This window comes from Cryphonectria parasitica (genome assembly GCF_011745365.1).
Source record: "Cryphonectria parasitica EP155 unplaced genomic scaffold M406scaffold_9, whole genome shotgun sequence".
Classification (NCBI taxonomy): Eukaryota; Fungi; Ascomycota; class Sordariomycetes; order Diaporthales; family Cryphonectriaceae; genus Cryphonectria; species Cryphonectria parasitica.
Window position 1 is genome coordinate 124,452 of NW_024468917.1, and position 12,065 is coordinate 136,516.

General features: G+C 49.6%; 5 protein-coding genes across 5 annotated transcripts; 3 read left to right on the plus strand and 2 right to left on the minus strand.

The window, feature by feature from the left end:
• Positions 1 to 1,830: 1,830 nt before the first annotated feature.
• On the plus strand, positions 1,831 to 3,233 carry M406DRAFT_342708 (uncharacterized protein; the record flags this gene model as incomplete). The annotated part of the gene is made up of 3 exons (XM_040921800.1): positions 1,831 to 1,912; positions 1,946 to 2,762; positions 3,218 to 3,233. The coding sequence occupies 3 exons, from the start codon at positions 1,831 to 1,833 to the stop codon at positions 3,231 to 3,233; spliced, it is 915 nt and encodes a 304-aa protein (XP_040771439.1).
• An 880-nt stretch (positions 3,234 to 4,113) lies between these two features.
• On the plus strand, positions 4,114 to 5,847 carry M406DRAFT_72953 (uncharacterized protein; the record flags this gene model as incomplete). Its single annotated transcript, XM_040925597.1, has 3 exons — positions 4,114 to 4,135; positions 4,223 to 4,554; positions 4,633 to 5,847. The coding sequence occupies 3 exons, from the start codon at positions 4,114 to 4,116 to the stop codon at positions 5,845 to 5,847; spliced, it is 1,569 nt and encodes a 522-aa protein (XP_040771440.1).
• Positions 5,848 to 6,044: 197 nt separating this feature from the next.
• Positions 6,045 to 7,248, minus strand: M406DRAFT_47533 (uncharacterized protein; the record flags this gene model as incomplete). The annotated part of the gene is made up of 2 exons (XM_040924338.1): positions 6,045 to 6,943; positions 7,035 to 7,248. The coding sequence occupies 2 exons, from the start codon at positions 7,246 to 7,248 to the stop codon at positions 6,045 to 6,047; spliced, it is 1,113 nt and encodes a 370-aa protein (XP_040771441.1).
• A 1,256-nt stretch (positions 7,249 to 8,504) lies between these two features.
• M406DRAFT_72955 (uncharacterized protein) lies at positions 8,505 to 8,935 on the plus strand (the record flags this gene model as incomplete). The annotated part of the gene is made up of 2 exons (XM_040925598.1): positions 8,505 to 8,516; positions 8,561 to 8,935. 2 exons carry the CDS (start codon positions 8,505 to 8,507, stop codon positions 8,933 to 8,935), a joined length of 387 nt encoding a protein of 128 aa, XP_040771442.1.
• A 1,105-nt stretch (positions 8,936 to 10,040) lies between these two features.
• M406DRAFT_358186 (GTP cyclohydrolase II) lies at positions 10,041 to 10,873 on the minus strand. The gene is made up of 2 exons (XM_040923823.1): positions 10,169 to 10,873; positions 10,041 to 10,111 (listed from the first exon to the last, which is right to left on the minus strand). The coding sequence occupies exons 1-2, from the start codon at positions 10,856 to 10,858 to the stop codon at positions 10,061 to 10,063; spliced, it is 741 nt and encodes a 246-aa protein (XP_040771443.1). The 5' UTR covers positions 10,859 to 10,873; the 3' UTR covers positions 10,041 to 10,060.
• Between the last annotated feature and the right edge of the window lie 1,192 nt (positions 10,874 to 12,065).

Below are 12,065 nucleotides of genomic sequence, written 5' to 3' on the forward strand. Positions count from 1 at the left end.
TATATGATTAAATGAGAGAGGTGTAAATGTAAATAATCTTGATGTAGAATTGAAAGATGAAACAGATATTGAGATTGTTTAGTATAAGCTAGTACTAGATTTATTCTATATTTCCAATTGATTTCAGATTAGAATTATCTTCGAATGTACTTCCAAGCTGCTATTCAGACTTGATATTCTTATCAAACTTCCATCTGTATATGATCTTGCATATATTCATCTTAAATGGAATATCGAATAATGTATCTCGTTTGCGCTTAATCAACTAGCTCTGTAAAAGATTAATCAGCATTATACTAATAAACTATAATAATTATTTGCATATCTAAGACTGTTCTTCCTTGATCAATTCTAACTGATTATTCTTAGTTTTAGTAGATACAGAACTCGATTCATTCAACTCTTGTTTAATCATAATTAGCAATGCCTGTATAGCACTGCTTAAGCTCTATTCAGTTTTAACTGTTATTGTAGAATCCTGATCTTCTTGTTTGATATTGGGCATTGGTGATCGGTTGTTTATCCGAGCTTGTTTAGGCTTGAACTTGATTGCAATCTTCCTTTTTTTACTGCTCTTAGCAGTCTCGAGGATTTCAATCTTAAGATTCTGAAATAGGAAAAGATTGTATTTATTATTAGTTGCATCATTCTTGACCTTCTTCAGATCAGCTGCAACTATTACTGATCGGAGACTTGTAAAACAAGCTGGGTTTGTAGCAAGCTCAGTAATACTTGCTCCGTTTCCGCCTGTAAGTGATTGAACAAAACGCCAGTTCTTACTGCGTATATCAGAATCGATCCCACTGCAACTGAGGATTTCCTAGATAAGCGCATAGTTTGTTCTGTAATCATGGTTGATAAGAAACGGGAATGATTGCAACTTTCTGTACTAAGCAATTGTAGTATAATCGCGAACAACCAGGCCAGAAACTGTCCGAGTTGTATATTCGCCTGAGTATAGCTGAGCTGTAATCAGAGCTGTTAATCGATTCTTGAGCTTTCTAGTTGTTTGTTCGCTGCGATAATGATCCCGAATAGCCTCTTCCGTGCATGTAATAAGATTGCCGCGGGTTTCAGCTGCAGGCAAAACTAAAGCAGGAACAACAGGTTGGATACTGCTATAAGCTAGTCTTGCACGAGCCTGATCATTGGTTAGCATTTGTAAATATATATATCTCGAGCTATGACTTACTGTAGATGGCTACAGCGGTGAAACTAAGTCAATGATCTCTGCTGGAAGAGGAAGATTGCAGTCTGGACAGAATTGCCAACGTGAGTTTTGTGCTTTTATATCTATATGGAAATTGCGAGTTGTTAGGCAATGAATTACATTGCTGCGCAAAGAGGGGGTGTGAGATTCCATGATGTAGAACTATGTTTGGCCTTGGATTGCCTGGAATGGCCTTGTACGTTCTGATATGAAGTTTGAACGGCTTTGTACAGAGATATTTATATTTGTGCGATAGCGTTAGGGCTCAGTATATTATTTAGAAAGATATATTCAATACATGATTCAGATATGTACCTATCTGATCATATCTGTTTAGCCAAAAACCTTGCATGAATCATGTGTTATACTCACCCCTACTGTATACCCCTGAAAGGGGTTTTTGCAGAGTGAGCCCTATGGCGCACCATAGTATCGGCCATTGTTCCTCCTCGTACCGGTAAGTTTAAAAACTAACCCCCGGCTCGTTTATTGATTCTCTGGACCAGGGCCCTAGAATCGCTTGGCGCGCGCACGCCGGAAAAGGGTTGCTTTTACCAAGAGCTCTGGACGTGCGAGATGAAGCTTGGTCAGGCTCACACAACTCCACAAGCCCCAACGTCATGTCGCTCCACGACTTTCGCAGTCTCGGAAACGGCATATTCCTTTACACGCCTGTGGCTCAAAAAGGCGGCAAAGGACGTGGTGGCCAACAACAAACCAAAACCACACCGACAGATCAACCGACGCTCATTATTCTCTGTACATGGTTAGGCGGTGCGACAAGCAAACGAATTCAGAAATACACCGAGGGCTACCACAGAGCATGGCCCAACTCGAGTATCCTGCTCGTTCGGACCGTCGCGACTGAGTATGCATTCTTGAGCGAAAAGGCCCTCATCCGAAAACTTCGGCCAGCACAATGCGAGATCAGGAGGATCATCGAGGGGACACAAGCCAACGACGTCCACCAGGCAGCATCTCCATCAGCAGCGGGTCTTCCAACAGGAAAAGATCCATCAGTGCTTCTGCACGTGTTCTCAAACGGCGGGGCGAACATGGCCATCCAGCTGGTCACGTCTATGAATAACATCCTGGCGACTATCGGCAGAGACACTCCTCTTGCCCTGAGGCAGATCGTGTTCGACAGCTGCCCTGGCGATCTAAGCGTATACAACACATACCTCGCCGCCTCGCACTCGATCCCGCTTACGCATCCTCTTCGACCTGTTCTCTGTGCTGCGCTCTATCTTGTTGTGGCCGGCATTGCCGGACTCGAGGGACTGGGAGTACGAAAACACCTGGCAAGGACGATAAGGCAACAGCTCAACAGCCCAGACATATTTTCATCGGCGGCGTTCAGGCTATACCTTGCATCGGAAGCTGACGGTATTGTGGACATGCACAATATCCGATCCCACAAGGAACATGCTTCAGCTAACGGGTTAAGGACGGACCTGGTTGTTTTTAGTAAAGCTAGGCATTGCGGGCTCATTGTGGAGGACGAATCGCGTTATTGGAACAGTATTGTATCTCGCTGGGAGGAGGGAGCTGTGTCACCCATACGGAGTCTTGCAGACTTGACGGACGGGGAGGGGTCTTTCCCTACAGTTGAGGACATGTATGGCCCAGCAACCCTTGTAGGCAGGAGTCGTCTATAAGCTGGCATGGCACATGTGATTACTGTCTAGCTCGAGGACTGAGACTCGAGGGAAGGACAGCGATTACTATAGAAGTAGCTTGAAGACTGAGGGCTCAGAGGAAAGACGACAGGTCTGGGACTAAATGGTGCATATCATGCTTTTTAGGAAGATGCACAGTACTCAAGTGAGATAGATAGAGGATTAAATCCCTTGTGTTCTCTCAAGTAAGATGAAAATAGGCTGAAAAACAGATTATAGATCGAGTCAATGACAATTCTAATTAACTAGATTAAATCACACATTAAGTCGAGGATCCGCTGTTCCGGGTGTCGATTTTAGCTACTGAATTGCACAACACAATTTTTAGAGACCCCGAGAAGTAAGACAAGGCACAGACTGAGGAGCGTTGAAGTGGCAAAACAGTGTTTAGATTGAATCTATCTAAACAAAAGGAAGATCTTCAGAGTGGCCATCTCAGGCTCAGAGTAATTTACACGGCCTTCATATGAGAGGATTAGGGTCACAGTGGCCCACTTTACACAAGTGACGCACAGGTTGCTAAGAGGTATACAGTATATGCGATCCGCTTCTCCATACAACCCTCCCTTTGATTGCCTCGAATTCACATTGTACAGCCTCGTGTAACCAACAGATCTCAAGGACTGCTTATGCGAGTATGCCTAAGGCATCACAACAGGGTTGCGGGGTAGCCCCTGACAAAGATGATATCCTCCAGCTTCAATGTAACCATTAGCTGTGTTTCACCAAGTTCTTTCACGGCCAGCCCTTTCAAGCCGACTACGAGTCTTTCCCAATTGCTTATGAAATATGACCAGTTCTAAAGTCGACCAATACTCCGAAATAGGACTTGCGCGCCTATGCGACAGATGTCGTATTCTGGAAGACCTCGAGTTCCTACGCAAACAAGCACATGAGGGACAAGAAGTATTAATGGTGTTTGACCACGCCTATCTTTTAAAAATAGGCTTCACAATCGTTTCATGGCCGAGTCTGAAGATGGACCAGGTAGTTCTGTCTGGATGCCAGTTCTGCCGTCTCATTTCATCGGAGTTTTCAATAAAAACTTCCAACTCCCGGCGGCAATTCTGCCCTGCAGAATTTCGTGTCGATATCCAGGGTACAGCCGTATCCAAACGAGAATCCTTGTGCTCCGAGCACAGAATAACGGAGAGCTGGATCCTTCATAGCTTTCAAATCAGGTTTATATCGCCGGAGGGCGGTACAGAATTTCATAAATTCGACATGTTAATCGGCTCAGATGAAGGTTAGATATTCAATCCCCCCCTAATAGTAGGTACAAAATCCATCCGGCTCCTTGAGCTAACATGCATTCTTCTCTTGAACAATATAGTACAACACCCGTCAATATTCACTAGCCTTCCATGCAAACAAATCACCAACAAGAACATCGACTTCATAAAACATTCAATCGAGCTTTGCACATCTTCATGCCATCCACTGCAGCAACTCAAGAGCTTTCCTACTAGGCTATTGGATCTCGGTTCAGTTGCGGAGTCTGGCTGCGTGCGACTGATCCAGACTAAAGACATACCCGAGGCTGATGTCCCCAGTTTGAAGTACGCTGCTCTCAGTTATTGTTGGGGCAACACAATACAACCCAAGACCACGCCAGAGAACCTCAAGAAACGCACGGAAAGTATCAGCCTTAAAGAGATGTCCGCTGTCACCAAAGATGCTATCCGGTTGTGCATGGACCTATCCATCCGCTATTTGTGGATCGACGCTCTCTGCATACTTTAGGGACAAGAGGACCAGGCTCGGGCTGATTGGGAACAAGAAAGCGAGATCATGGATATGATATATGCGCAGGCCTATATCACAATTTGTGCTGCTTCATCTCCAAGCTGCCAGGTTAGCTTTCTTCAACGCGAGACTAAGCCTATACTGAGACTGGGGCTTCGACCTGCGTCATCTGACGCATTCGAAAGCAGTTACCTGGTAACGCCGTGCCATACCTCAATGTTGGCGCACGGATGGTTCTCGGCCGACTGGGACGAAACCATCTGGCATACACGGGGCTGGACCTTTCAAGAGCGAGCGTTGTCCGAGAGACTGATTGTCTTCGGAACTCATATGATTCATTTCATATGCTCGGGGTTTTACTCGAATGAGACTGGCTATACTGATACGTGTTGCGCAAACAATAGAAACGCCGGAGGTGTAACATTACCGAGCAGCCTCTCACGACCTGTATCAAATGAGGTTCGAGCGTCAGTCTTCGGAGAATTTCGCGGCATCCTCAGGTCGGTTGCCGAAGCCGACTTTTCTCGCGACAGAGATCGCCTGCCAGCCCTTGCCGGCATTGCTAGAAGGGTGCACGAGCTTACGGGAAGCAAATACTACGCTGGTTGTTGGGAGGATAATTTTCATAATGATCTCCCGTTTTTCATCTCCTGCCCACCTCCTTTGGCTGCCGCAAACCCGCGTGACTTAGATTCGGAGCTATATTTCGGGCCTTCGTGGTCGTTTGTTAGTCGTAACAGTGGCGAACCTGTGCGCCTGGCCTACCATTGCGGTCCGTTCAAGCCGCAATACGATTGGATCCAGGCGTCGACTACTCCTCAAGGAAGGACCAGGTTTGGGGAAGTATCGTGGGGCTTCTTGAAAGTCCGAACAAAGGTGCTTCTCACAAGTGCCAATCTCGAAATGGATGAAGGGAGGGGGGGCCGATTTGAAGCAGAGGTATGGCTCGGTGGGGCAGAAGTATTTTTCGACGGTCAGGATCTCAAGGCCCAGTGTGCATGCGTTTCGAACCCACACGGTGATGATATGGCTTGGGCACTGATTTCTGCTCGGTTGACAGGCGAAAGACGCTACCTTCTTGGTCTTTTACTACGGAGTACTGGGAGGCCGCGAGAATATTACCGTATCGGGTTGTTTAAATGGGGTCGCTTCAAAGACCCAGGCTCAAATAGTCCTGCCAATTGGGATACTGAGACCATCGAGATCATCTAGTTGTGGACCGTACATATGTGATTTTAGCACACATAAAAATACGTAGTACTCCAGCCAGACCAGCAGCATAATCAAATAGAGCTAAACCTGGGGACATGACGGCGTGTTCTCGAATGAAACATTAGCTTGACTACTTTAATTACACGTTACCTCTTATTGGTTCACGCAGATGCTCTCTATCTTCACCATGACTTTCCTCAGACCCCACGGTCTTTGATATCCTCACCGAAGGCCTTGTCGAATCCAGTCAAACAGAAACGGTAGCGAACATCACTCCTGGCACACCTCTCCAGGGCCTTATGCAGGCCTTCCTCATTAATGTCCACCGTCTCGATCCAGGTGGCAATGTTATGGTCTGCGGCCAATTGCAACATCTCCAGAGCCTCTTTGCGTGAGCCCAGGTGCGAGGCCCCAATGAGACAGCCGTTCTCAATCTGAGACCACGTCGAGACTTCCGTGCCTTTGTCGTTCTTGTCGGGCATACTGACCGAAATCCAACGCCCATGGACATCAAGAAGTGGGAGATACGGGGAGGCATTGACCGAAGAGCTCGCGCTGTTGAGAATCAGATCAAAGGTGCGCTTATGCGGCTTGCTCCAGTCCTCATCAGACATGACGATCGTTCCCGTGGCGCCCAGGGCAAGAGCGTCGTCATCCAGCTTGTGATCGAGCATAAAAGCCCACACTTCGGCGCCCATGGCCTTCGCAAACATCACAGCCAGGTGACCTAGCCCTCCGACGCCCAAGATGCCCACCTTGGTGCCGGGTCCACAGCCGTTTCTCTTGAGCGGCGAGAAGACCGTGAGCCCTGCGCACATCATGGGCGCTGCAACGTTGGTCGGGAGCGCCTCGGGCACCGGGAAACAGTAGTGCTCGTGGATGCGGATGTGGGAGGAATAGCCGCCCTTGGTGACATAGCCGTTGTCGGGCCATTTGGCACCGTACGTGTCCAGCTGGTGCTCGCAGTACTGCTCGTTGTCCTTCTTGCACTGGCGGCACTCTAGACACGCCCACGACGAGGCGCCCACGCCTACTCGGTCACCAACCTTGTGCAGCGTGACTTTTGGGCCGACGTGGATGACATTCCCCACGATTTCTAAATATTTCAACAGTATCAGAACCGATGTCCTCGATCATTGGTTATGGAATGATTTAGAGCCGAGAACTTTTGGGAGGACCGGGACAACGCTTACCGTGGCCAGCGACAAAGGGGTAATACTGCTCTCCCCAACCTCCACAGAGTGTATGAACATCACTACCGCAGACTCCACAAGCAAGAATATGGATGGTCACATCGTAGTCTCCCTGAGGTTTTAACTTGTGGACGCGCTTGTGAAAGGTTGACCAGGTGTCGGGCGTGTCCACCTCGAAGCCTACAGCTTCATCTCTGGTAAGAGGCATGTTTCAAATGGAGTTTCTCTATGTAATAGACAAGAAGATGATTTTGAGTGAGATAGAATTAATTGTGTCAGAATTTTGGAGTTGTTTACTGTTGTGTTGCCGATTGAATGAGTCTGACGATACCGGCCTCGAAAGTCAAGCTTCATATCGTGGCTCAACCCATCTTATATGTTTGCAGCGTCGCCATCGTGGTCTCGCCATCAATTGCATTGCATCACACTACCTGATAGACCATGGAATAGGTATCAAAGACAGACGAGCTCACGATCATGACTGCCTGCTCAGTCATGCCATCTTACCCGTACGGCGATAAAAGGAAGAATTCGCTTGACCGGCGCCGCTTCCAGAGAGACCGATTTTCCACCTATCGAAACACTGGGAGGCAAGTAAATATTGATACACATGAGTCTCTTCACAAATCAGAAAATTCTCCTTTGCGGTTGTGCCTGGCTCTCTGACGTTCCGCAGACGTGGTGTGACTGTGGAGCCATCAGTGGTGGGTCACGCTATAGCAACAGCTACTAGAGTAAGAGTGCGAGGTAAGCCCGGAATGACGAGAGTAATCCGCCGTGGAGGAGACGAGAATCCAGGAAAGAGAATAATAATTTCAACTTCGTTCTTCTGCGAAATAGTGATGTGGAGTTGGGAGGGGAAATTCCTCTTCCATCGAACTCAGTTGTGAAAGAAAGATAGAATCAGTTTCCACAAACTGGGTGAAATAGCCATTCATGTGAATTTTGCCGGCTAGAATCATTAGCATTGAGGACCGAGAAGAGGAAACAAGGGCAATCGTACATGCGTTCCTCTATTAATGAATACCAATGAAGCAATTGCAAAACAGACAAATCCAATTTCTGATTTTAAGGACCTGCTCTGATCACGAGCATTTCTATGAGAGCACACAATGCACACATTCATAATTATTCAGGGTATAGATAGTTAATGAGCCATGCAAGGCTCTCGGGTAATAGCCAAGCGGCAATTGATTGATGGGATATGTACTGGAAGTTTGCTGATACCCCGGGCTTTCTCCTAGACAGCACGATGCATGTGTCGATTGCAAATTAAAAAATCGCCTGCGCTATATGGGATGCGTAAGAGGTGCCTGATACATTGTAACAAAGCAGCACAACATATACAACAGCCAGATTTGTACTCGTATCTGACATAATTATTGACCTCAAGTGAAAGCCCCGCGATACGACCATGCACTTCTCCGTAACAGTTTCGGAGAATACACTGGCTGCCTTGGCGACATGATTCATGCCGTAAGACTTTCCCAAAACAGCTGGCAACAACTGACGATTTCTAGAGCCACGTGACTCCTACCAACAAAGCCATTGCTACTGTAGTCCCTGCTTTGAACCAGCCATGTTGCGCAATCTTGCTTGCCCCAGACGTCGGCGACGAGCCTGACGATGATGCCGTGGCTGTAGTCGTCTCACCCGAGGCGCTAGAAGATGAGTCCGCCGAGATGGACGTGCCTGAAGTGGATTTTGAATTGTGCTTGGTTGTGGTAGAGGCGGCGTCGGCGGCGGTCGTCTTGCTCACTGCAGTGACAGTCACATCAGATGTCCCTGTCGCTGTCGGCTGGCCCGCAATCTCGCTACCAGAGACGGATGTATCTACACAATACGCCGTGGGGCATTCGGTGCAGTCAAGAGGGATAGAGATCTGGCATGCCTGACTGGAGGGACAAACTGGACAGGCTGGCGTACCATCCACACACTCCACGCAAGAGACCACGGTCGGCTGGCCGCTTACCGCTACACATTTGATCAGCATACGATTCCGCGACTTGGGTCCTTGGGTGGGCTTTTTGTAATACCTGAATCCGTAAGTTCGCCTCGCGCAGCGCCGTAGAGGAGCAGAGTTAGCGCACCTAGAAGACGCATGATTGAGACTCGGCTTGGCCTCGTACTGATGGTTACAAAACAATAGGCACTTGATTTATTTCTGATAATGACGAGAGGCTGACGAGATAGTGAGACACCCGACTTTTCGGGCCCATCTTACAGTCTTTATAACCCTAGATTTTCTTTTAGCCCCCAAAATCTTTGCATTTGCCGAGCCCTTGGTCTGGTGTAAGAGCTGACCCTGGTGATGCTGGGATTGGCTGGTCTCAGTACGAGAATGTCGCAGGAAGGGGCCGGCCAGTAAGTGTTAGCCTTGGAGCCTGCATGTATGTGACAAATCATGTCGACGCTGGTGACTGCAAAGAACGTCACCACATAACAACGTAACGCAGCATCACACACAACGCTGCAGATGGAGCAAATTCGAACCAGTGACTCTTCATCCCGAGTTGGGTCGGTCATCTGCCCGTAGTATACCGAGTATTGCCGGAGCCGGCTTGTGTGTGACCCAGAACCGCCACCTGTAAGGCGTCTCTAAGTGAGATAGCAAATGACGATTCATTTGATGCCGCGAAGGATTGCACGTGAATGGGTACGATCAGGTTCTGCTTCTGATGCTGCTGATAGAATGTTAAGATTTCTGATTGTGCTGCTGTGTGGCCCGTGATCCATCGTTCCAAAACGCCAGGAGTGTAGATACACGAATGAGGGCGCCATCAGCCACCCGGCACCTGTTGGCAGGGCTCTGATACCCAGTATAAGCGCCTTGCAGTGGGACGTGTTGCTCGATACACTTTTACTGGCCAGCGGACGGCGTTTTTGGCAAAACTTCCACAGCTGATGGCGTCCTGTATATGACGGACTGCTCATGGACTCTTGGGGGTGAGCCTGAGCCCGTGGACTTGGCTTTCAAAAGCAGGGAGAGACTATCTTGATGGCAGCAAGTTTTACTTTATTTATTTACCTGGTATTGACTCCATGTCTAACATGTGCCCCATCTTTTCGATCTGAACGTAGATAATCAGTGAGCATTCGTTTGTGCAGATGATCCGAGCAGCACTTACCTTGGTCTTGAGATAACCCTCCACCTCCTTACTCCGGAAACCTCCCCGTCCCCTCCAGCTCAGGGGGACCATCTCAACTCTCTCCCTGACGACGACCTCCCGGTTCGGACCCTCGACGGCACGGATTTTGTCAGGGTTGTTCGTCAACAGCCTAATCTCGTCCTGGCCCAGATCCAACAGCATGGCGGTGGCCAGGCCATAGCTTCTGGCGTCGGCAGGATGCCTCAGCAGCAGGTTCGCCTCAACAGTGTCGGAGCCCAGATCCTGGAGGTTGTATGCCTTGAGCTTCTCCCCCAGGCCGATTCCCCTGCCTTCCTGCCTGAGGTAGATAATGACACCCCCGGCGCGGTTAGATGGCAGTGACATCAGCCTCGCGGCCTCGTCAAGCTGCTCGCCGCAGTCGCAGCGTGCTGACCAGGCCGTCTCGCCCGTGTAACACTCGCTGTGTATGCGCACCAAGGGAATATCGCTGTTCCGCGCAGGGGGGCCTTCGACCTGTTCCGGACCCATCATGCCGCTGGTGGTCCTCCCAGGGTAGAGACGTCCAACGTAGGCGCCGCGGACCATACGGTCCGTCTCGGTCTCACCGGGCCTGGGGGCGTCCAGACTCTTGCTCCTGATATTGTCACCAAAAACAATGGCAAGATGTTCTTTATTATCGACGTCGTTGGTGTAAAGATGGAGGAACATCTCGGTACCGGTGACAGTAGGGATGCGGGCGCGCACGATGCACTCGACTTGGGGCAGCCGTTCGACTAGGCGGGGCTTCGATGACCCGCAGCCCGAATCTGGGCCAGGAAGAGAGGAGTCGACGGGAACGGCGCGGGCGGGACGGAGGGAGGGGCCGGCGGGAGAGGTCGGGGCCCCGGTGAGGGAAGGGATCGAGGTGGATGGGGTGCTTGTGCCCGGCGTCGAGGGAGGGGTGAAGGACGGACTGAGCAGCGAGGGCGGCGGAGGGCGGGTTATTGCTGACGATGATTCGTCCTGGTCGGACTCGTGGTTTGCAGGCACACTGCCGTCTTCGAGAGCTGTGGTTGGGAGGTCGTCATCGAGGTCGGTGTCAGGATGACGGGGTGTGGACCGCGGCGAGTAGAAGGAGGGCAGTCCAGCCATATTGTAGGAAAATTGATGTGATCAGATGCCACCCAGCTCAACCTTCCAGTGCGGCCCCGAAACGGAACTTTTCAGTCGGGCCTCAACTTGAGGAAGCGTCTCCGGTGGTGCCGGTGGCTGTGCCTGTTGCGATGGAGAGAGTGTCTGAGCCTTTTTACTTGACCAACGGTCAAACTCAAGCCCAAGCTCAGGACCATGGACTGTCTCGAGAGCGCAGTCCTAATGAATGAATCGATTTAATTCCAGCACCCGAAAGAGACGGTTGTACTGCTGGTCCCGGTTGAGAGAGTTGCTCGTCATGGACTGCGTCCTCCTCGTGGTTTCCTCTGCAAGTATAAATTGAAGGCGTACCTGCTCGCGTATTATCTGCCGTGAGTGAGGTCGAGTAATGCGTCTTTCTTTTTTTTGGGGGGGGGGGAGGGGGTGGTTCAACGATGTGCTTCTTGCAGTGGGAGGAAAGGCAATTAATTTTGTCTACAGCGCAGTGCCCTGAGAGGTGGCCGAGCAAAGAACATAGCCGACTGTGAAGGCAGGAAGGGCCCGTTCCGCTTACCGGCGCCCCACTACCTGCCTACACCCTGCACCAACCGCTGTGTACGATACGTAATGCATATGTGGAGTAATACATTATACACACAACTAAGTAAGCCTTAGTCAGCGCCTGGTCCCAGAATGCAGAACAGAGCAGAACGTCACAGAAAAGCCACAGGAGGGAACGCCAAATAATTCTTAGGATCAACAGAGCGAACTACCATGTACTGAGCGAGATGGCATCAGATAGCGA

Bases quoted from the DNA above. Each gene is read 5' to 3' on its own strand.
- M406DRAFT_358186 (XM_040923823.1), bottom strand. From the start codon at position 10,858: ATGTTCCTCCATCTTTACACCAACGACGTCGATAATAAAGAACATCTT. The intron at 10,112-10,168 runs GTAAGTGCTGCT...ATCTACGTTCAG, and splicing joins AGGGTTATCTCAAGACCAAG to ATCGAAAAGATGGGGCACAT.